The 23,361-nt window shown below is 38.0% G+C and overlaps 5 protein-coding genes across 5 annotated transcripts; 3 read left to right on the top strand and 2 right to left on the bottom strand.

Moving 5' to 3' along the window:
• Positions 1-3,619: 3,619 nt before the first annotated feature.
• LOC114521677 (BTB/POZ domain-containing protein 6-like) lies at positions 3,620-5,198 on the top strand. The gene has a single exon (XM_028542181.1). The coding sequence runs from the start codon at positions 3,624-3,626 to the stop codon at positions 5,049-5,051; it is 1,428 nt and encodes a 475-aa protein (XP_028397982.1). The 5' UTR covers positions 3,620-3,623; the 3' UTR covers positions 5,052-5,198.
• On the bottom strand, positions 5,173-8,094 carry LOC114521676 (RNA polymerase II-associated protein 3-like). Its single transcript, XM_028542180.1, has 10 exons — positions 7,951-8,094; positions 7,695-7,817; positions 7,480-7,608; positions 7,227-7,354; positions 6,767-6,959; positions 6,506-6,571; positions 5,964-6,419; positions 5,785-5,882; positions 5,498-5,592; positions 5,173-5,409 (listed from the first exon to the last, which is right to left on the bottom strand). Exons 1-10 carry the CDS (start codon positions 8,092-8,094, stop codon positions 5,306-5,308), a joined length of 1,536 nt encoding a protein of 511 aa, XP_028397981.1. The 3' UTR covers positions 5,173-5,305.
• A 1,418-nt stretch (positions 8,095-9,512) lies between these two features.
• LOC114521678 (chymotrypsinogen A-like) lies at positions 9,513-12,501 on the top strand. The gene is made up of 6 exons (XM_028542182.1): positions 9,513-9,613; positions 9,771-9,971; positions 10,538-10,750; positions 11,165-11,482; positions 11,746-11,781; positions 12,303-12,501. Exons 1-6 carry the CDS (start codon positions 9,565-9,567, stop codon positions 12,404-12,406), a joined length of 921 nt encoding a protein of 306 aa, XP_028397983.1. The 5' UTR covers positions 9,513-9,564; the 3' UTR covers positions 12,407-12,501.
• A 1,774-nt stretch (positions 12,502-14,275) lies between these two features.
• LOC114521681 (chymotrypsinogen B-like) lies at positions 14,276-17,353 on the bottom strand. The gene is made up of 6 exons (XM_028542184.1): positions 17,249-17,353; positions 16,904-17,101; positions 16,277-16,483; positions 15,096-15,413; positions 14,868-14,894; positions 14,276-14,460 (listed from the first exon to the last, which is right to left on the bottom strand). Exons 1-6 carry the CDS (start codon positions 17,295-17,297, stop codon positions 14,363-14,365), a joined length of 897 nt encoding a protein of 298 aa, XP_028397985.1. The 5' UTR covers positions 17,298-17,353; the 3' UTR covers positions 14,276-14,362.
• Positions 17,354-19,988: 2,635 nt separating this feature from the next.
• LOC114521679 (chymotrypsinogen A-like) lies at positions 19,989-23,133 on the top strand. Its single transcript, XM_028542183.1, has 6 exons — positions 19,989-20,116; positions 20,244-20,444; positions 21,142-21,351; positions 21,843-22,160; positions 22,290-22,319; positions 22,976-23,133. The coding sequence occupies exons 1-6, from the start codon at positions 20,065-20,067 to the stop codon at positions 23,071-23,073; spliced, it is 909 nt and encodes a 302-aa protein (XP_028397984.1). The 5' UTR covers positions 19,989-20,064; the 3' UTR covers positions 23,074-23,133.
• Positions 23,134-23,361: the final 228 nt, after the last annotated feature.

Below are 23,361 nucleotides of genomic sequence, written 5' to 3' on the forward strand. Positions count from 1 at the left end.
ACCCCCAGATATCCCCCATTATGCGAGTGTAGTTATTATGCAATGCAATAATTAACATATCATGTAATATAGGAGTTATATTCTCTTCTTATAGAAACTTCATCAAGTCAGTTAAAATTATTAGATTACGTTTATTTCCTTCATGCTTGAGATTAACCGGAAAATCGAAATCCGAAAAATGAGTACTAACAAGGGAAACAGAAGAATGCTAGTCTCGAAACAATAAATAGTAATTTTTTCTTCATTTCAAAGGTCAATGATTTAAATTTAAATATTCGGAAAGACTGAAGAATAATTTTTGATGCCATTGACGGACGGTCCTTCGAAACGGTCGCATTATATCACAGACTGAAAAGAGAACTTATATAATCATATAAGTATACTCTGGTTTACCTTCGTATTGATCTAAAATTAGACTAATACGAATTCGATATTTTCTCGTTGCGTGCGCGTCTGCCATGCTAATTACCCGTTTTCTTACTTTCATTTCAACGCTTTAAAGCCATCATGCATCTTCCGCAGCTGTTAAGTCGTTCACACGCAAGTGACAAAACTAGGAATGTTTCATTGAGAAACATCGAAAACGCCCTCAAAGGGCTGTGAGAAATTTTCTGTTATCATGCATTGTCGAAAAGGGTGAAATGTCACTTGATGTGTGAATATACTAGGTTAGACCACCAGCAGGAATCAATCCGAGAATAAACCATGCACTAACATTAATCATGCATTACTCTAATTAGTATACCTATAGTATGTACCTCAACCAGCTTCTGCTTGTACACCTGTCTCGTCGTCCATCATCCGTTCCTGCGACGATCTTTCAATATCTGATTCTGCGACAATCCTTCATCATCTGATCCTGCGACGATCCTTCATCATCTGATCCTGCGACGATCCTTCATAATCTGATCACTTAACGTAGATTCAAAAATATCTAATTAATTTTCAAGAGAGAAATATAATTTATGTAGAAAGCATTAAAGATAAGCACTCAAAACCCGAATATAGACCTCCAACATCTCCTACGCCACTCGTCCAAGGCCTTCGCATCGCGCACGCGAATACAAAATGTCATGCACGTTTTGTAGGAAATATCGAGTTTTTTTCATAGTCCTGAGAACACTAAAACACTCGACTATTATCTCCTTCTAGAAATTTCTCATGCATTTTTATGTTTTAGACGCTCTAAGAGCGATATTTTTTGTCCGGACTATTGTCGTTCAAGATGGAGAAACTACAAGTGATGGGGCCCCAGAATCACTTGTATTTACTCCACATGCACTTGACACGACCAGGTTAACCCATGCAAAAACCGCAAGTCGAAAAGTTGAAAATCAAGGAGGTAAACAGAAGAGTGTTCAGCATATCTCAGCCAAAAAAAGCCAAATCCCATGCATTTTTACTCATGCATATTTTCACCGAAATCAAATTGAGTTTTGTATTTGCGTGCATAAATGTCCCAAGGCAGCTCCGACATCTCTCAACTCCGATTCTTTCATTCTAAAAGAAGAAAACGTTGGTAAAACAGACTGAAAATAACTCAGCACATGTAACGTCTAGCGTAAAAGTGCATACGGATACCAATATATCGGTCTTTCCCAGTACAAAATTAACCTAAAGCGCTGACGGACGAGTATACACGATTCGGCAGCCGTGTCCGAAAAAAAGGACAGCCGGTAAAGTTTCGGTCATTTCTTGGGAAAAATGTTGGATAAAGTCCGAAAAGTTTGATTAAACTATGTTTTAGTTTCGCCAACTGTGTACAAACGTGTTATTTCAAGTCTCAAAGTCAAATGCAAAATACAAATACATATATTAATGGGAACAATACCTATTATTCGTTACGAGCAAAGTTTGTGTTTCACCTTCCCCATCTTTCGGCGCTGTAGTGTGTTCTGAAATGAAATAAGCAAAGAAAAACAGAATCAGGTTAACAGCTCACTTTTATGTCACATTTTCAATCGAAATATACAAGATATAGCAGTGAAAACGTGCAAGGATATGCCTGCATTTGCTAATGACTAATGCCTTCTGCGTATTCAAATCACAGGACGAGTGAATTAATTTGGAAAGCCAAAGATCAAGACAACAGATTTTTTTAACCAACCATCAGTAAGCATTACCATGACCATGTACCTGAGCAAAGATTCTTTCAACTTTTCCCTACACTTCTTCGATTGATCCTTCCTTTTTCGAGAAGACAACCAAGTCTGACTATTTTTTCGAGTTCAACCACCTTTTATTACCTGAGAAACATTCCAACAGACAATGCACTCTATGCATCGATGCCAAGTAAGAGTAAGGCCTGTTTCAAACGTCGTGATTTCCATGTGCTGAACGCATAAACAATAGATAATGAGGCATTCCCATTGATTAACTATTGTTAAAAATATGATTTTCGGCACGACGCTGGTTGAAACAGGCCTAGAAGACTCATGTAAATATTGTAATTATCCGTTTAGGGTCCACGATTTGCGAAAGGAATCCCAATATTAATGACTGAACGGCTTAGTTTGCTAAAATATTTTGTTAATTCCGTGGTTATGAACGCTCGATTCGCCGGGTACAATTCAGGCCTAAACCGCATGTATTTATTTCACATTCTTTATTGTTTTATCTTCGTTGATTATTTTCTATTTTCAGTGAATATTGAAGTCCGTAATCTCTTCTCTATTTCGAGATAAAAATCAATTTGCTGCGTTTAAAAATGGGGAAGAACACGTTGTTTGCCAAAACCATTAAGGCATTAACTCCTTGTTGGCAGCTCTTCCAAAGTTGCTTGCATTTATGTTCCGTTGTCACGTAAAACTCTCTAACGAGTTTAGTTTTCCTTTTCCGGCCGTCTTAGTTGGCTCAGTTTCTCCTTTGGAAGGACTAATGTCTTCCACTTCTTGCTCAAATTTCTTTGTATGATGATGGTTAGAAAAAAATTTTTGGAAAGAACGTAAGATACTGTTTACAACTACATATTCAAGTGCATTACTGTTCATAATATCCACCGTTTAAGCTAAACGGGCTTGATACAACCCCAGTGAGTAACCAAGTGGGTTTTGTGGCACAAACCTAGCGCGTGCATAGACGCATCGGCCACAGTGGCAAGCCTTGAGAGGCGAGAGCGAAGATAAATTTAACGTATTTAAGCTTTTCCTGGTCTCGGGAGGCGGTCTCTAACAAGTATATGCAGAGAAAAAGCCACGCTTTGAAGGTTTATTGTTGGGCTTACAGTAATTGAGTTAATTTTTTCATGCCTAAAGACAGGTGTGTGAGATCTCAGTCGCTTGTATTTGCGGTTGCCGGGAAAGCGCGCGCGTGTGGGTTGCAACTTGTTTGTAGTGCATTTTCGCGGCAATGTGATAAAATCGATAGCGTGTTTACAACTAGCCTAACGCCTAAACATTTTTTAGCGAGAAAATAGTATGAACAATGCGATAATTTAAAAATTATTGAAATCCCTCCTTTCCAGTTATCGTTCTAGTTGATATTACGTACTGTTCACTGACTTTTTTTCTCAGCTGATCTCTACATAATATCTGAATGATGCAATGTTATGTGTCAATGATACAGCACAAGATGAAGTATTGAACCAATGCAACAAAAGTGATTCAAATTAAAGACAAGAAAAGATGGCAGAGAACAAAAGCGAAACAGCCGAAGCTATAGACGAGAACTTGGTTGAAAGTGACCTAGACGGGAACAAATATACAGAAAGTACTGCTTCAACTGCTAACGAAGACCACTGGCAAGCATGCAGGGAAACAATTCGCGAAAGAAACAGATTTATGTTCAAAAATACACTAATGAGCGATGTACATTTTTCTGTCGGTATGAACGACGACACGGCGGAAACGCAAAAACATAATCTGCCTGCGCATAAATATGTTCTCGCTATTAGCAGTCCAGTCTTCTATGCTATGTTTTATGGCAGCTTAGCAGAGGTGAAGGACATTATTGAAATCCCTGATAGTAATTATGAAAGTTTTGTTGAATTTTTGAGGTTTCTATACTGCGACGAAGTGGAATTAACTATTGATATAGTATTGGGCGTGAGTTACTTGGCTAAAAAATACATAGTTCCGGCTTTGGAGAAGAAATGCAGCGAATTTATAGAAAAGTCTGTTGAAGCTGGCAATGTTTTTAAACTGCTTTCCTTCGCTAGAAGCTTCAAAGATGAGTTTGTAGAGAAGATTTGTTGGGAGTTTCTGGATAGTGAAACCGTAGAGGCGGTTAATTCGGAGTGTTTTTGCCAGATTGATAGGGAAGTTATCTGTGAGTTACTCAAAAGAGATACGCTGCATGCTAAAGAGATTGAATTATTCTTGGCTGTTCAAAAATGGGTGACACAGAATTCAACAGACACCAGTGAACCATGTGATGAGAGACTTTCTGAAGAGGGTATTAATGATGTCGTTAACCTGATTCGTTACCCATTAATGTCACAGCATGAGTTTGCTGAGCATGTGGCAAAATCAAGACTATTGCGTCACGAGGATGTCATTAACATGTTCTTAAAGTTTAATGATACACTTGAGGATGAAACAGTGTTACCATTTTCTCAAGTACCCAGACGTGGGTACTACCGATGTTCTCTGTGGGAACATGTTTACGATTCACTTGACATTGAGACAAGCAGAATGCCAAACATTTTGACATTTTCATCCAATTCTAATATTTTGTTGTGTGGTGTTGGTTTATATGGTAGTGACAATAATGATGATTCATATACCTTTCAAGTTTATGTCTCAGATGAGGATGATACAATGTTACTGCAAAGTGAAGGTTCCTTTAGTTGTTCCAGTCAGTGTTTCGCTTATGATGTGATTTTTAATAAACCAGTTAAAGTTCACAAGAATATTTGGTATACTATAAATGCAACAGTTGATGGCCCTAGAGGAGTCTATGGTGGCCAGTCTCTTGCAAGGTCAACAGATCTGGAGTTAGGCACTGATGAAATAAATTGTGGACCAGTCAGATTCCTGTTCAAAGATTTAAAGGGGGCTGTCGGGTGCAACATTTACAACCATTTCTCAGGATTGTTATATTTTGTGAGATAATTAAATTATCTATGAACATTAATTATCATAAGAAAATATTGAACAGATTTGACAATAATGAATAAATAATTCAATAGCAATTATTTTTTGTACAAATAGAATATCATCTATTAATTTTTATGGTGTATATTTATAGAATCCTTACTACAAGGTGTGTATACAATAAATGATTTTTTGAAATCAGAACTTCAACTTTTCAGAAGCATTTTAAAATTGGATATGGACAGCCTAGGATATGCCCATAAAAAACAGGGTTATCTAACTCCATATTTTAACTTCAAAGCCTGCAATTCATTCTTCGTAAATGTTTTGTTATTTTCTGGTAATGTTTCCAGATGGACAAAAAGATCCTTCACCACTAATAAACAATAACAAAATTGAACTTTAGCTACGACAAAGTAAATTATAGATACAAAACTGGAAAAAAAATAAAGAATCATTATTACCAGATTTTTCTTTCACAGACAAGAACATCATTGTCATGGAAAATCGCTTCACTTGTGAAATGTAGTTTAGTACATCAAAGATAGGATGACAATCCCTGTAAATGACAGTTGTTAAATTGCTAGTCATGATACTTCTATACATAAATGTGCAAATTTGCACAAGACTTAAATCAGAATCAAACAAAACATTCATTGATTTGATATGTTAATGGCAAAAGTTGACAGTCAAGATTTGCTCATGTTTGTTCTTCATTGCTATAGTGACATACAAGACTCAGAGACCGTACCTTACATAATAATTGTGAAGTATCGTGAAGATATTTATCAAAAGTGATGACTCCACAGATTCACCCATAACCTTTGGAAGCTGATCTGGTGGTATTATCTGCAAAAAGGAATCAATCTAGTTACATTGTGGTGCACTTGAAGAAAAGAGATTTACACAACAGATGCATGATCGATATACCTTCATATAACTGTACAATAGATCTGGGTTCTTTTCCAACTGTTTCCATGTTGTTTGAAATTGTATTGATGAAATTGGAGGTGTCAGTTTACAATTTGTTATAGTGTGATCTGTATAGCAACTTGAAGGCAGACTTGTATTTGGGTTTGAGCAATCTTTTAAAACATCAGGTTTATGTTGTGAAGATGTATTACAGTTTTGAGGTATACTTGCAAACACTTCATCTGTTATGGCAGGTTTTGCCAAATGGTTATGATCTTCTATGGTCTTACTATTCTTCGTATTTTCACCTATTGTTTTGACTGGTACTGAAGCAGCATTGTTCACAAGAGGTGAGCCAAGATTACTCAGTTTTTCAATTAGATCAGATTTGCTCTCCATGGAAGTATTTTCTTCTTCATCACTACTAGCCACTCCAATTTCTTCAATAAGATAGCGTTTCATTGGTTTCTGTTTCTAGGAATAACAATAAGTTGGTATACATATTACATAAGTGTTGCTGGTGTAATTTTACAATTATCTATAAATTAGGAGATACATACTTTTTGTAGTTCAACCGTTGTTTGTTCATTTTTCTCTTTACTATCTTTCAGTTGTTTTGTTAGCATCTAATTAGAAAACATGTTAGAGAAATTAGTTTTAAAACAATTACAATTAAGAATAGCAATCATATGCAGCAGTGTTTAATATGTGTTGCATTTTTAATAAAAAAGGCATTATGTAATGCAATAAATATTTCCAAAATTTACCTATTGTCAGGTCTCATCAAACCTACAACAAGTGGAATTTTATATGGATGCTACCTTTTGAATTTCCTTGATACCATCTAACGCTTGTTTATTGCAAGGATGAAGTTTCAGCAACATTTCATAATCTTCCATGGCTTCCTTCAACCTTCCCAGTGAATATTTAGCTGTTGCTCTTCTTGCAAATGCCTTAACATATGTGTTATCTAATGCTAACGCTGTGTCACAATCTTGTATTGCTGCTCCATATCTGAAATTTGACATAAATTGTGAATTGGTGATACATTTTGGTTCTACATTGTGCTTGTGCATGTCATATAATAAGGTTTCAACCTTAGAACTAGCTCAAAGGTTGAAACTCCTCTCACGCGTGGCACCTAATGCAAATGAGCTCAAAGACTTGCATTAGGTTTGGTGCATGAAAAGAGTGACATTTGACCTAGGCCTTACTTACTAATTCCCAACTATATATTATGCTTTTTAAAAAGTGTTTAAAAACATTAGTTTACCAAGATACCTTTGAACTTTAATTAACGCCATAGCTCTGTTAGCAGGTAATATAGCATTATTTGGATCCAAGCCAATAGCTGTAGTGTAACGATTGATAGCTGCTTCATACTTTCCTTCTTTAAACAAATCATTACCCTATATTAGGGGATATGGGGTATATATATGTTATTTTGGAAATGATTTTTTAGATTATGCTCAAAAATATTGCAATAACTGATGTTAAACTCTGTCTATAATAGTTTAGTACTGAGAAGATTTACCTTCTCTTTTTCAAACAGTGCTTGTTGTAGTCTTCTATGTTCCATAACATCCTCATCTTCACTGTCTTCATCTGACGTTGACTGGGTTTCCAGATCTTCTTGGTCATCAATTTCTTTCAAAGCTTTTTCCTGCATGATCAATATGACATTGTTCTAACTACAGGTCATTTGCAGTTAAAACTGCGCAAAATATCCACCACAGAGTATCCACCTACCACATCATATTTATCCCATGCTTGAAAATTAGATCCTTTCAACCTTTCTTTAGTTGAGGCAGGCGTTTGTTTCAAAATTGACTTGGGTTTCTTCTTTCGCGTTTTATTCCTGACTGGATGTGACTATGGGAAACAAAATTTGGGTACTTTAGTATTATCTACTCCGTGAAAATATGCAAGTACAAATTATTGTGATTGTACAATTTTGCAAATAATTTGAAATAAACACCATTTACACGCATGACATCGAGCTTACCGAGGCTAATGGAGTTTTAGAATTAGCTAACAACTTATCTTGCGCTTGAACTTCGTCTTCCCACTTGTAAAGATCTTTTAAATAGTCCTGTAACTCTTCGTTATTTTGTCGAACTTGATATTGCAAGTTCACCGCGTCCGCCATCTTGCCAACACTGACTGTTGAAGATCTGGACCGTGTGCAGAATTAAATGTGCAGCAAAAGCGGGCAAGATGCTTTTCTGGGAGGCAAGATGACTTGTAATCAACCATTCAATTGTTTAACGTAATACTCGGGAAAAATTTTATTATCGTCGGGACTCTGGAGCCTTGTTCACATATGACGGCGGTGAGCCGAATTAAAGCGCAGGCATGCCTCAGTCAAATGCGAATCATGCCTTACAATATGCGCCATCAGGTGAGGGATATTTTACCAAGCTTCCATAGTTTTGCAGTAAATAGTGGTTTAAGCAATTGCCAATTCTGTCAGTTATTTTCCTGAAGAGCATGGGGCAGTTAGAATACACTCATGCTGGGCAGTGGGCATATCAGGCTGCATTAGGATAAAGGCTGGGGATACGGGCTATTGAATAAGATTAGGATAAAGACTAGGGATCCAGGCTACACTGAAGGTTTTAATACATGCTGAAGATACTTAAATACAGGCTACGCGTCAACTGCGATACCCTCAATATACTCCATGGCAGAGGTTTGATTCCTGCCGGAAGACCGATGGCTGATGATTTTTTTCAAGTGTTCCTGCATGGCTTGAATTCTCAACGTGCATGAATTTTACATTAAACTATTTGCAGCTTGGCTACACGACTACATCTACAGCTGGACAATTGTCAACTGGCAGTCAAACTCGGCTGAACAATCATCGTAATTGCTCAGATGAAATTCACTAATAAATAAGAGCTTTTGCGATTCCACAAATTCTCTTTGTTCCATAAATCGGCTTATTTGTTCATAGTATACACAGTTTACCTGTGATATCGAGACTGACTAACTAGTTTCTAACTCCATGTCAAAACAAATATGTACAGCTAAAATATAGCTTAGAAATTTAATTTAATTTAATTTACAATACTACCGGCAATGGTTTAACTATTAAGATATCTCATTAGTCATTCCCCCAACAAAATACTCTCAGAACACGCCCATTCATGTAAAGCTGTAACTGAATTTTTCCATGACTTTAAAAAAGTGGATTAAAATTTGTTATCTTATATATATAACTACTATTCCATGCAGCTGTTGACTAAATTTTGGTCTATGGAAGAAATAAAAACCACCTCCACAACTAAAAAAAGCGCGTGTTAAAATTAGTAAAACTTGCGAAATTTGCAATTTTTTTATAAATCGGTATTACGCACGGGGAACTCTCGGCTACGCAACCAACCCTCAGTCTCTTTTGCAAACATTTTGGTGTTTGAATATCCTGATAAAATACGCTTTCTTAGTTTCTGTGTGCACGATAGTCAGCTGTTCAGCTGCTTACACACAAGCTAACACAATGTTAACATTCGTTAGCACAATGAATTAGAGATTGATTGTGCTAACCACATAAAAGGAGTGGCCACGCTTGTTCGGATACAGTCTTGTTTCTTGTTGTCAAAGACTTGGTTATTCAGTCATGATTGTCTGTCTAATTCTTGCCCTACTGGGGCCATCTCTTATAGAAGGTAACTGATGCAAATACCGTATACTCCATGAGCGGTATGCATGCATGGTTGTGTCGGAGGGCAACTGCAGAAAAACTTTTTTATCATGAGGTGATCATGGTTTTGCAACTTGCATTTAATTGCTACAAACTAAAAATTGCTCCATTTATCTTTGTAGCGTGTGGAAACAAACCATACGGGGAAACTAGAGTGGTAAACGGCGAAAATGCTTCACCACATTCCTGGCCTTGGCAGATCTCGCTTCGTGTGAATGGCCGCCATATTTGCGGTGGATCATTGATCAAATCTGACTGGGTTGTCACCGCTGCTCACTGCGTGGAAAGAAATCCCCGACCAAGTGGATACACCGTTGTTGTCGGTGAGTTGGTCTCTGTCAGGGGCAGGTGAAAGTGCACGCCGGGACATGGTCCTCCAAAATTCATTTTGGAACCCACCCCAAGAAATTCGACTTTCGAGAAACCTAGCGAAAAATTCAGGCTGACATATAGTTGCCACGACAAAACTGATTCAGTTAAATGGCGCTTATCTCTTTCGCCAAATATTCACTTGGTTGGAAGATCCCCTGGTCTCGCTTATAAGAGTAAATATAGGCTAGTTAATTCTAGGGAGAAAAGTAGTCCCAAAAATAGTTCATAAATGTATTCAGCACTTTTGAAAAAGGCAATTTTGCGGAGGCGTTTTGACTTCAGTTCAAAGTCATGAACTAGATTTCGAAATATCATGGCAAATTTTTGCCAACATTTAAAAGCTCGAATCTTGAGTAGGAAGAAAATGCTTTCTGGAGTAGTATTTTCTTTTCTTGAAGAAGCTCAACTCTAGTGGTAAATTTTTGGTACACACAAAGTTGCTTCACTTTACGCAGCAGCTTTTATATCTGTTAAATATCTGTTTCCCTTTCAAGCCTGGTTTAATTTCTCCCTGTAGGTGCCCACAGCAGAACAGGATCGACCGCAGTACAACAGACGTTCCGCCTTCGACAGCTTTTCAAACACGAATCTTTCAACATGCGAAGCTTGCGAAACGACATCGCGTTGCTTCAGCTCGACAGGTCTGTTCAAACCAGCCAAAAAGTAAACACGGTCTGCTTGCCAAGCGCTGGGGCTCAAGCAAGCCCAGGTTCGCGTTGCTACATCACAGGTACGGTTCGAGATAACCTGTGACAGGAAATGTTAAACTATTATAAGCATAGCTAATTTTAAGAATTTTTTATCACTGCACATATCATCACAATAGTATAGTAGAGATGGGGATGATAAATATGGTCCTAACTGGAAATTGGTGATTTAAAGATGGGGGAATCGTAAGGTGTCTGCAAGACCTCTTGCAGAAAATGTTCTGTATTTTTGAGTTCCTATGACTTAGTTTCCAACATTTGGGGGAACAACTACTTATGAAACCACCTCGGCAGAGTGAGGTCTGTTAAGAAAATACCATTTATCCTAAACTGCCGAAGGTGAAAAGAGTTGACATGAAGACATTCGTTTTTCACAACAGGCTTTCTCTTCCAACTTGAAATTGAAATCATATATTTTAATTTTTCATTTTCTCAAGGTTGGGGAAGAACTGTTGGTGGTGGTAGCGCTGCTAATCTTCTTCAACAAGCTATGTTGCCAGTTGCTTCACACAGCCAGTGTAGTCGTGTCAATGGCCGACTTGTTCCTGTCGATGAGCGCTCCATGATCTGCGCAGGTGGTCAAGGAAGGGGTGGCTGCCAAGGGGACAGCGGTGGACCGTTCGTGTGCAATGAGGGTGGTCGATGGGTACTCAGGGGTGCCGTAAGCTGGGGTCATCAACATTGCCGTACAGATCACTATACTGTGTTTGCTCGTGTCAGCAACTTCATCAGCTGGATGAACCGGAAGATGTCAGGTACACGCGCAGAAACACAAAAACATTGTTCCCTTATTCCAACGAAAGGTTTTTTAGGGTTGGGGTTAATGCTAAGCATTTGCATAAACTGTGCTTATATCTTGTTTATTTTACAAGCGGAAAGGCGATGCGTTCACTCCAATGAGGAATAAAATCATGCAGTGGCGAGCCAATAGAAGAGAGCCAATAGAGTTTTCGAAATTACACATATGCCATCCATCCCTTCACTTTCTGATCCAACAACAATTTTTCTTTAATTGCAGGTGGAAGCGGCGGAGGCGGAGGTGGAGGAAGCTCCTGTGAGTAACTTGATCAAAGTATTAGAATGTACATGCATCATGCATGGTTTGGAGACGAGACGCATGGATTGAGCACGTGTCTTTGGACTCAGTTCCCTCGAGCGTGACTTGAACAACATGTTAATTCAAACATTACTATTACTATTGGTTCATTCATTCAAAAATCAAAATACAACAGATTTGTATAGGGATACCCCAATATTGATCTATAAAGTGCTGCTTAATTTCGCCATTCGAAGTTAGCAAGTTTCCTATGAATTAGCATTGCGCACAGGAAAGGCTTACAATCTTTTGAAATCTAATAAGGCTTTTCCGCGGGTACTACTAAATTATAGCAAATGGCCTTTTTTGTACAATTTTCAACATTTTCAAACCAAACTTTTACTATAAATCAAGTAGTGCTCTTTCCAGTGTTAATGAATTTTCTAAAAATTCTTCATGCAGCCAAACCAGCTCAGCGGTAGTTTAATTAATAAACTCTAAGGTGCGAATTACATGTACGACTTTTTTGTTTATTGCAGGTGTAGACAGGGACTACCGTTGCAGGGGTTGGAGGTTTTACTGCCGAACCAACAATTACGTAAAACAAAATTGTAGGAAGACATGTGGAATGTGCTTTGGTTAGAAGTTCCTTGTTCCAGCACAAGTGAACTCTCATACCGATATGCCGGAGAAAATTGTTTAAAAGTAAAGAAATAAAACTATAATTAAAAGTTTAAAGCAATTTGTTTGGGTTATTGCATTGTCGAATTCTAAAGTTTGAAGCATTGGCGTACCACCCGATATTGACGAATACATGGCGAATAAATTTTTGAGGAAGACACTGAAATGGTGAACTGCAATTTCCATAACGCCATTTCTTAATTGCGGTCTCAAGCCAAGGTTGCTTTCAAGATGTCGCTGTATGCACATACGACATGCTCACATTCCTTCAAACAAAGTTTCAAACGTTTATAACTTCGTACCTTTTAAGGCATGGGGGAAAATTATCTTGGTTAGCGAAGAAACGGTTCGCTTTCAAGTTGTCAACCTGCACAAACAAGTTCTTGTGCTACAGTTACAGAATTTGTTCAACTCGTGTTTCGTACTTGCGCGGTATTGAAAACATTTCGGCCAAACCTTCGAGTAATTTTTCATTCGGCTGTTCAACTTTTAAGAAAAATTTCTTTTCAAAGCCAATGGACGGAATATAAATTTCGAGATAAAATGCATGTTATTGTCATTATTGTCATTTTCTTCTTTTTCTTATGAAAAACATAAGTAAAAAATATTGCCATGTGATTTGGGAGCATGTTCACGTTTCCGGGCCAGGAAACTTGAAGCAATATCAACTCACCGCATAGTTCAATTCCAGTGTGGCTTCGCTATAAATAACAAATTTAGACCTCGATTACACTGGAGCAAAAGTTTCCAGATTCACAGCGAATCCCGGATGGATACTGGATCCTTTATCGGATTTGTTTTGCCGTTTAATCTACCGAGGATTAATCCAATACAAAATCATCACGCATAGAGTGCGAATCCAAAAACTTTGAATGCGGAAAAGCGGGTTTGTGGGAATATATCGGAAACATATGAATCGTAAAAATTTCGCGTGGACAGCTTTCTGACGAGGCTTTGACCCTTTTAGGAATAGAGGCTGGTGATAAATTAACAAATATGGCAGACAAAATCATTGTATTTGCTCTTTAACCTTGGTGAAGCAACGGGCAGCCCAAATTTATTTGAAACCCAAATTCCTTCAAAATAATCGTGCATTGTAAACGGCCGCAAGTCTAAATAGTTGAATCGAAAAACAAAGTCAATAAACCCGGAATGTTTAATTTCCATCGCAGGCAGAGTGTTGGTTAACCGTGGTTGGTTGCTACATTGCAAACTGACTGGTTGGCTGAACAATCAGAGCTCTGATAAAAAAGATGGCCGACATGTCAATTGTTAAAAACTTTTTTACGAATGCAAGACGGATTCGAAAAGAATTGAACACTTTCGCCATGGCGAATCCTTTCACTGAGTTTTGTCCATTGTCTTGAAATTATTCATGCAAATGGCTGGATTCCACTCAAGACTATTCCACTCAAGAAAATTATACCACGATCCGGTATACTCCACCATAGTCTAATTTTCCGGTATACTCGACTATGGTCGAATATACCATTTTCTCGAATGTACCCGATTTTCCGGTAGACTCAACCATGGTCGAATATACCATTTTCGGTATGGTCGAATATACCATATTCCATATTTGAAAAGTTAGAATGAGAACCTATTGAAAACGTGTATAAAAAACGTATAAAACGTACAACCATTGCCACATCATCTTAGTAAACTTTAAAAAGTTATTGAATAATAATTTAACCTTTTTGAGATGAAGTTCTGGATTTGTTAGAGGTCCTACACATATATAACTTGTGTTTTGGGAATTGGTAGTGGGGCATTTTAGTGCCAAAAAGTTTTTGCATGCACGTACGCCACACATTGAATAATTGGAAGCAAATTACTTTCAATTGACTTTATTTATGCAGAATTATTCCTTAATGACAACATGAGAATTCACTCGCATTTCAACGACGGACATCCAGCACTAACAATATCGACATGTCCTTCGACAATTTTGTTTCACGTAGTTGTTGCTTCGGCAAAGGTTACCCCATCCGACGCAACGGCGGTCGCGATCTTGACCTGAAATAAGCAGAACATTAGATTTATAAGCAGAACAATGGATTCGACAATTCCGTTCTCTGTCAGTGAAAACTACTCAAATAAGAACAGGTTACATTGTCTGCCTCGCTCTCACGCTATTATTTTGAGTGCGCTTTAAGCAAATTCGTGAAGTGTTTACTTTAAATCTACTGAATTGGCGCGTTTCACGAGTCGCAACAAATAGGCGCGAGTCTCGACAAGTAGGCGCGAGTCTCGACCAAAAAGGAGCGACCCCAGAAGAAGACGTTAACAAAAACACAAACATAACACATAATTTTTACGAATATTTATAGTGCACCTTTTACTTTGAAGTTTTCTAAAGCCTAGGTACATGCAATCATCTATATAACGCGTTAATCGCAGATAATGTAGATTAAGCTACTCACAGAAGCCACCTCCGCCGCCATTTCCACCTGTTATTAAAAAAGAAGAATTATTCTTTGGTAATGTAGCGAGGAAAACATGATCTTGAAATGACTATTCATTCACACTTTATTGAGCTATCGACTCGCTACGGCACGACATCGATATTTATCTCTTACTTTATCATATGGCAAAAAGCTTTTGGTTCGAATTTTAACTGAGAGCAGGGTTTTGCATTGCTGTACTTATACCTTGCATCTTTTGATTGATCCAGTTAACGAAGCTACTGACACGTGCAAACACAGTATAGTGATCTGTACGGCAATCCTTATGACCCCAGCTTACGGCACCCCTGAGTACCCATCGGCCACCCTCATTGCACACGAACGGTCCACCGCTGTCCCCTTGGCAACCACCCTTGCCTTGACCACCTGCGCAGATCATAGAGAGCTCAACGACGCGACCAATTCGGCTATTCACGCGATTACACTGGTAGTGTGAAACAACTGGCAAAATGGCTTGTTGAAGCGTGTCTGCTGCATATCCACCGCCAACCGTGCGCCCCCATCCTAAAACGGTAAAGCGAGATTGCAGGAAAGGGAAAAATACTTCGTGTAAAATGAACGCCGGAGATGGGAAAGAACATGCTTTTGTCTTGAAAACTCAAAAACTAGATTCTATATTCCGCTTTTAACAATCAGAAGTTAAACGAAGCACTTTGTAAAGTTTTTAGAGGTTGGAAAATGTTTTAATCGACCGTTCTTCAGCAATTTAGGATTTTGTTCTCTGTACCAACATTGTTGTTATAACTGATTTTATTATATACACAAGCGCCAGATATGAGGTATATATGCTGCAATTTGATTGGTTGGCTACTAGACAGATATTAGCTCATATCTGTCTAGTAGAGAAAGTAAACAAAATGGCTGAAAGATTTGGGAAGTTGAGTGCAATAGAAATCCGAGCTTTAGCTGATAATAGCAATTAGCAAACCAAAATGCACCGAAAGGGCGACAAAGTTTGTGTATATAATAAAACAGTCGTATATGGCCGATAGCCAACGTTCGTCGTATATGGCCGATAGCCAACTCGGCGCTACGCGCCCGCTCGTCGGCTATCAGCTCATATACGACTCGAGTTCGCAGCCATTTGGTAAAAATTTAACTTTCATTACCCTCTTTAAATAAAGTTTGAAAGTTCTTAGTTAGCAAAATAATTATTTCTAACTGCCAGAGAATTGAAGGTGTGGCTGCTTTCGCAGGACAACTGCCAGATTATCGCAGAGTTTCGTGCCGTGAGAATTATAATTCACTTGAACTATAGTGGATCTTACACATTGTACACATTTCAAATATAAACCTCCAATTTTTCCTGAATTTTTTCACGTTTCATCAGGATTTGATTGACTTTAATGCACCACTGTGTCGCGTACCTGTGATATAGCATCGCGAGCCTGCGCGGACTCGACTACCAGCTGATGGCAAGCAGACTGTGTTCACTTTGGAACTAGTTTGAACGGGTCTGTCGAGCTGAAGTAGAGCGATGTCATTCGTCAATTGGCTGTAATACTCGTGCATGAAGAGTTGTCGAAGTCTATAAGTTTGTTGCACGAATGTGGTTCCTGTTCTTCTGTGGGCACCTGAAGAGAACGAGAGTTTGAAATGGTTTGAAAACTTGGAATAGTAAGCCATCCTAAATGTAGAAGCCAGAGGTTTAGTTGTCTCCCTATGCTTCAAAAGCAAACTAAACATGCAGCAAATCTACGAGGCACACGTAACAGCTGCTAGTGGAAAGAGCAGCTAATATTCAGATACGTCTGACTTTGTTTTATAAACTAGCTTGAGTAATTATTATCACTTGTAGTGAAACTGTGCGTGAAGATAGCGACTGACTGAGGAAAGCGACTGTCCAGTTTTTCATCACACCCAGGTCTTAGATAAGCCTTAGATTTGTGCATCTTCAATTCACTAATAGTCTGAAAAATACTATTGGACAATTTCAACCTATCATTTTTGACATTGCTCCGATGGCATCACTTGCAACGGGAAACACGACTCACCAACAACAACGGTGTACCCGCTTGCTCGTGGATTATTCTGAACGCAGTGAGCAGCGGTGACAACCCAGTCAGGTTTGATCAACGATCCACCGCAAATATGGCGGCCATTCACACGAAGCGAGATCTGCCAAGGCCAGGCATGTGGTGCAGCATTATCACCGTTTACGACTCGAGCACCGTAAGACTTCTGACCACAAGCTGCAACAAATAAAACACGAATTACACAGTAATTCGCGAAATTATAACTACCTACAAACAGATATAATAAAAATAATGCAAGTATATGATTATGCAGTCATTATATAATTACAAAGATGAAGGGGTATATATGTCATAGTTACCCACCTTCAATAAACGATGGCCCAAGCAGGGCTAAAACAAGACAGAAAATCATGATTCGACAAGCAAGTCTTCAAATCAAATGTTCTTTGAGCGATGCACTGGTCTCCTCACGCATTTTATGTGCTTTGCATTTGACACAGTTTGTCCACCTGAGCAGCTGAGTGGCCACAAGGAAATTGTGTTTCCTCAAGACACATTCAGGATAATCAAACACAAAAATATTTACTGAAAACCCTTGAAAACCCAGACAAAGGCAATATTTTTGAAGCTGAATAGTAAACGCTATACATTTTATATCATCCTCCAGACCGTTACTACTTCAGTTGAAAAAGGGAAATATTGTTGTAGATGTTTGTTATATAATTAAATGTACATGCAGTCAACTCTAAAATGAATTAAAATGACTCTCGCTATCACAGATCTAGATCAGTATAATTATATTGAAGCTTGCTACTACCACCATCACTATAATTTGCATAACCTGCGCGTGTGCTTAGTTTAAAATAAACTTGTGTGAAAATAAACATTAATTTAAAATAAATTTAGAATAATTAATTTTGTACACGTGATTTAACATGAATTTACAAGCTGTAAGATATGACTTATGAGGGGGAACAGTTTCAAACTTTTCAAAATTTTGAAAAATCCTGTCTCTACAATTAAATGAAGACTATAACGCTGAACGAAGCCGTGAAAGTTTCAGAAGAGAATTACTTAAAACTCATACTTGAGTTTAGAAGATGCTTATTTTCAGAGTATGCATGTTTAGTGATTACAGACATGCACGATTTGTTCTATAACCATGCGCATGCCTTATTTGCTTCAGCACTGAGCAAGTGGAAATTTCGTTGTCCCCCCATCAGCACCTTGTTGATCAGTGCATGGTTGGAGCCAATCACCTGACTTATCTAGGCATAATCATAAGAAATTTCTAGCTATCGGAAGGGCCACTTGAAAATCTCCCTGGAAGTGAATTTTTCACTTTATTACACCATTATTACACCTGATCCAGTGGGGGAGTGGACACGGCACTTGCGTTAGGCAAGAGTTATAGAATCTGAACTGATTTTAGTGTTAGCTTTGCCAGAGATCACCAAAGTGTTTATTATTGCCTGAGGTTTCTGCTAATAAAGCGTGTATCATATCACAGTTTTTGACAACTATTTCAAAGAGTATATATTTTTTGAGATACCCTGTTGAAAACCAGACACCCAGTTTTGACGCCAAGCGGGCTAGCGCATTTTTAAAGAAATTTAAAAGGCAATAATGATAATAAAAGTCCAATTCCAATACAGCTTTGTCAGATGAACAAACTAAATTGCTAACAAGGGATGTTTTTTAAAATCCCTCGACGGCGCAACGACCAGACCACTTTATTGATTCCACAAAGATTGCTGGTAGCGGCTCGTAAAAGGCTGCGGCTGAACAATCATGCAGCACGCTGACGGCTGATCGTATTGTCGCATACGTCAATCACAAAAGAAATCTTCGCGAATAATCATAGATTTTCCTAAACAATTCTGATGTTGATTCTAAAATGAACAATATTATTGTTAGCGGGCCAACAGAAAGATTAATCATGGATGAAAATCATGAAATCATTTAATTGTTCGTGAAAAGATATATGCAAAATACATTTTGAATTTTTGCCTGGCAAACTTATGTATAATTGTTCCTCGAATCTTCTGAAATGTTGACAGTTTGTACATGCTCAAAAATTCTATCTTTTTAATTAAAATAAAATAAATAAATTTAGATATTGAACATCTAACTGCTCTCTCGCGCTTTGAAGTAAAATTTTTGATTGTTTTTTATTAACGTTAGATTGACGTTGTCTGATAGAAGATGTTATAATAAATAGCTGTGTATATATACGAACATACACTCTTAATGAATTTCAATGTCGTTTTTGTGACATTTCAAAATTGTCTATGACTTTTCAATTTGTGATAAAGCATTTCTGTACTTGTTTTGACATATAAACAGTAGCAGATTCAGGATAAAAATCAAAATAAATTATTAAATAACATGTATAAAACGTATGCAATATGTCTCAGTCATAGATTAGGGTGAAGGTTATTCCGAGTACTGAGTCCATTGTGTATAGATCAATAGATTTTAATTTTGAGAAATACATAATAAAAATTTTACAAGATTGTAAAAATCTTGTAAAATTTCCGTCTCTTGTCTTGTGTATATAATCTATTCCGAATAAATTTTATTTTATATCTGCTGAAATTGTCAGCTGGAAACGTTTACAGTTTAGGCAGAGTTTCCATATGATAAGAAATTAAACGTTGAAATTTGAGATTAAACATGTATTTCTTTTAATTGATGTGTCAAATAATATTCGTAGAATCCTTATAAACATGATTTTGTTTTTTAGCTTATTTTGCATCCAAGCAATAAAGGCTAACACTTATATTGCTACAATTTTGATCCTTTCGATTGTAACTGTATATTGTAACTGTATTGTAACTGTATTGTAACTGTATTGTAACTGTATTGTAACTGTATATTGTAACTGTATTGTAACTGTATATTGTAACTGTATTGTAACTGTATTGTAATTGTATATTGTAACTGTATTGTAACTGTAAGTTGTCAAACATTCGTTTGCGTTTTGAGAAAGATTTTCTCAAAAATGAGAAACCTTACCTTTGTCTGGGTTTTTCAGGAAAAATTATTTCTGTGTTTAAATAGTCACTTATAGTCAGCTGTTCAGGTGAACAAACTGTTTCAACTATAAACCACAATAAAGTGTGGAAATCCCGGGACCATAGCGCAAAGTATATTGGATTTGATAACTTGCAAGTCTAATGATGATTTTCTTCCTTGTTCTAGCCCTACTGGGGCCATCGTTTATTGAAGGTGAATATAACAAAAATTTCTTTACCACTGTCTAATTACAAACTTGCATTTATTACAGTAGCTATATCTGTTTGTATTTATTTTCCCAAATTACTGACACTGTAATTCGTGATTCATTTGTTGCAAGCTTCATGTGGTCAGAAGTCTTTCGGTGCTCGAATCGTTAATGGTGAAAATGCTGCTCCCCATGCCTGGCCTTGGCAGATCTCGCTACGAGTTTATGGCAAACATATTTGCGGTGGATCATTGATCAAACCTGACTGGGTTGTCACCGCCGCTCACTGCGTGGTGAAAAACCCGCAACGTAGCAGATACACCGTTGTTGTTGGTGAGTTGTGTTTCCCGGTGCGAGCATAGTGCAGAGCGAAAAACACCCCACAAGTACAGGGCGATGCCCCGTGGCAACGTAACCCTCGTAGATGTTGTAGTAAAATGTTCTCGGGGCAAAAAAAGAGTAAATATTTAGCGTTCGACTCAAGGAAGATAGATTGCATTTTTTATACAATCTGCCAACTGGGATATTCTTATCGCGTTTAAAACATGTATTGCTGAACAAGACTATTTCTGTTACCACTCCGGATTCTTTAGCGGATTTATAGCCGGACTATTTACTGAATTTTAAAATTTTGTCCTCAAAAACTACCACGATAACAAAAATGAAAAATATCAAGTTTACTTTTAAAAAAATGCATGAACTATATACAATTAGAAAGATTGCAAAATGTATATATAGGACATTTAAGCGAGCAGTTTGATTTTCGTGGACGTTTTTGAGTTTTTATCTCTCATAGAAAGTTTACTATTATAAGCGATGATTTTGTGGTAATAATGGCAAACTACAGTAGGATTGTAATTAGAGAATTGTTTTCCTAACGAAAATGTTTCTGGATTTTTGAGCAACATTTTTGCTATCGATTCAGGAATCACACTTTTTCTTCCGCAATCATTTTGCTTGTTTGCTGCAGCTTTGGGTGGGTGAATATTGAGCTCCGGCATTCACTGTTCCGCCCATTCCCTTCATGCAGGCGCTCACAAAACAACAGGAACTACCGCAGTTGAAGAGACGCGCCGAGTTCGACAACTCCTCATACACGAAAATTACGTGGAATCATCGAACCACGACATCGCCCTAATTCAGCTCGACAAGCCCGTGAAAATCAGTTCCAAGGTGAACACAGTCTGTTTGCCACAACCTGGTAGTCGAGCAAGTGTTGGTGCACGCTGCTATATCACAGGTATGAAGCAGGGGTGGATCCAGCACTAGTGCACTAATTTGCATTACAAAACAAAATGGCTATTTTGAGCAGTTTTCTTGTGTCATGCAAATTAGTGCACTAGTGCTGGATCCACCCCTGGGTATGAAGTGACAGCGCTGTATGCATGCTGTGAAAATTGAGTTAAACCTCACTTTCAGGACGACAAACTTAACGACGACCGCTCAAACATATTCCCAAACTTCGAAAATGTTCAGGGGAAATTAAAAGTTCAACTCCTCCTGTTATATGATTGGCCTGAAAGAATACAATTCCTTTTTACAAACTCTTTTCGACTTCGTGCACTCGGATAAATCCACCATTTTTTTCGATTCACCGGTAGATCAAAAGTTTGGCAGGAAAAAATGAAATTGAGTTCTTAAGATAGACAAATGCTCTTGTATGGCGTTCGTTTCTAAACTAAATTAAATTTTATATCCTTAAAATTACATTTCTGTGCTTAACCTTTTCAGGATGGGGGCGCACCGTAGGAGGTGGACAAGCAGCAGACACTCTTCAACAAGCAATTCTCCCAGTCGTGTCCCACTACTCGTGTTCAAAAATCAATGGCTATCTTCGTCCGGTCATTCAAAACACTATGATCTGCGCAGGTGGTGAAGGCAAGGGTGGTTGCCAAGGGGACAGCGGTGGACCGTTCGTGTGTAATGAGGGTGGTCAATGGGTACTCAGGGGTGCTGTAAACTGGGGTCATAAGATGTGTCACACTACTTATTACAGCGTATTTGCTCGCATCAGCAACTATGTTAACTGGATCAACCAGAAGATATCAGGTATTGTTCATGTACGCATGCGCACAGCCTCAATTCCGCAAATACGAGGGAACTTTGACATTTATCTGAATATAAAATTTTGTTGTTCTCGTATTATGCTTCAAACTAATTGTTCTTTTCTAACGACAGATAGCAGCAGTGTTAGTGGCAGTGTCCATTGTAAGTATCGTGCTTTAATGAAGAACACTTTCATCCAGTTATCTAAACCCCATCACTCAGAAAGCTACGGCATGCCTTTAGTATAAGACGAATATATGAATATGCACCCCCCTCCAATTAAGCCTATAGCGACGGCCTATAAGTACTGGAACTTTCAAGGACTAAAAAATTCGCAGAGCACTCGATGTTTTCTAGAATGAACATTCCACCATTTTCTAATAACTTGCAGGGGATATTCTAAGACTAAGGTGCTGTAATACTAATTCGTGCAGTGATAAACGAAATATACGCAGTTATGAATGAAATTACGTGCAATGATTTGAAGTAATGTATAAGAGTATACAAAACAGCATCAACCCCTTTTAAAGTGTCTTACCATTCTTTGGTTAAATGTGGCAAACCTAGAATATTTGCAGGAGCAGCCACCCCCCGGGTGCCTTGATTAGCTTTGTTACTTGCGGCAAGTGAGAATACTTCTGTACTAGAAATATTATGTAACATTTTCCAAAACGTCGCCAAATTTATATATATCAACTTTATCACTTGGCGCGATTTTGTGAAGTGATAAAATTTCCTGAAATTAATCCCTGATAAATTGCTTGCACGTTCAGCTCTACTGCACGAATTTGATACGAATGTTTTTCTTGTTATTTCAGGCCAAGACCGCGACAGCCGTTGCGGACTCTGGTATGACTACTGTAACGACAGTTTCGTGTCAGTAAGATGTAAATGGTCATGTCTACTGTGTGATTAGGAATATTTGAACACAAGCGCATGATATTAAGATGTATTCTGGTAAAAGTGCATAAATAAAGCTCAATTGAAATCTATTTGAGTTTTTCATTGTCAAATCATCAAATTCATGCATGAAAAGAATCCGAGGGGCGCGTGGCGCGGAACAGGGGGAAGGGGGGGACCAGGGCACGGTGACTCCTCCCCATGTCTTGAAAGGACGCTTCAGCCAAGATGCCTTCTTTGAAGTCTTTGAGTAACTAATTAATGTGCGTGCTAACTGAAAAATACGAGACAAAATCGAGAGCAC

Source organism: Dendronephthya gigantea, unplaced genomic scaffold, assembly GCF_004324835.1.
Source record: "Dendronephthya gigantea isolate DGI-Jeju-01 unplaced genomic scaffold, DenGig_1.0 000021F, whole genome shotgun sequence".
Taxonomy (NCBI): domain Eukaryota; kingdom Metazoa; phylum Cnidaria; class Anthozoa; order Malacalcyonacea; family Nephtheidae; genus Dendronephthya; species Dendronephthya gigantea.

Bases quoted from the DNA above. Each gene is read 5' to 3' on its own strand.
- LOC114521681 (XM_028542184.1), bottom strand. From the start codon at position 17,297: ATGATTTTCTGTCTTGTTTTAGCCCTGCTTGGGCCATCGTTTATTGAA. The intron at 16,484-16,903 runs GTGAGTCGTGTT...CGTTCTCTTCAG, and splicing joins CGGGTACACCGTTGTTGTTG to GTGCCCACAGAAGAACAGGA. The intron at 14,461-14,867 runs GTGAGTAGCTTA...TGCTTATTTCAG, and splicing joins TGGCGGCGGAGGTGGCTTCT to GTCAAGATCGCGACCGCCGT.
- LOC114521678 (XM_028542182.1), top strand. From the start codon at position 9,565: ATGATTGTCTGTCTAATTCTTGCCCTACTGGGGCCATCTCTTATAGAA. The intron at 9,972-10,537 runs GTGAGTTGGTCT...TTCTCCCTGTAG, and splicing joins TGGATACACCGTTGTTGTCG to GTGCCCACAGCAGAACAGGA. The intron at 11,782-12,302 runs GTGAGTAACTTG...TGTTTATTGCAG, and splicing joins CGGAGGTGGAGGAAGCTCCT to GTGTAGACAGGGACTACCGT.
- LOC114521676 (XM_028542180.1), bottom strand. From the start codon at position 8,094: ATGGCGGACGCGGTGAACTTGCAATATCAAGTTCGACAAAATAACGAA. The intron at 6,960-7,226 runs GTATCTTGGTAA...GTCAAATTTCAG, and splicing joins GCGTTAATTAAAGTTCAAAG to ATATGGAGCAGCAATACAAG. The intron at 6,420-6,505 runs GTATGTATCTCC...TGTTATTCCTAG, and splicing joins CAACGGTTGAACTACAAAAA to AAACAGAAACCAATGAAACG.
- LOC114521677 (XM_028542181.1), top strand. From the start codon at position 3,624: ATGGCAGAGAACAAAAGCGAAACAGCCGAAGCTATAGACGAGAACTTG.
- LOC114521679 (XM_028542183.1), top strand. From the start codon at position 20,065: ATGATGATTTTCTTCCTTGTTCTAGCCCTACTGGGGCCATCGTTTATT. The intron at 20,117-20,243 runs GTGAATATAACA...ATTTGTTGCAAG, and splicing joins GGGGCCATCGTTTATTGAAG to CTTCATGTGGTCAGAAGTCT. The intron at 22,320-22,975 runs GTAAGTATCGTG...TTGTTATTTCAG, and splicing joins TGTTAGTGGCAGTGTCCATT to GCCAAGACCGCGACAGCCGT.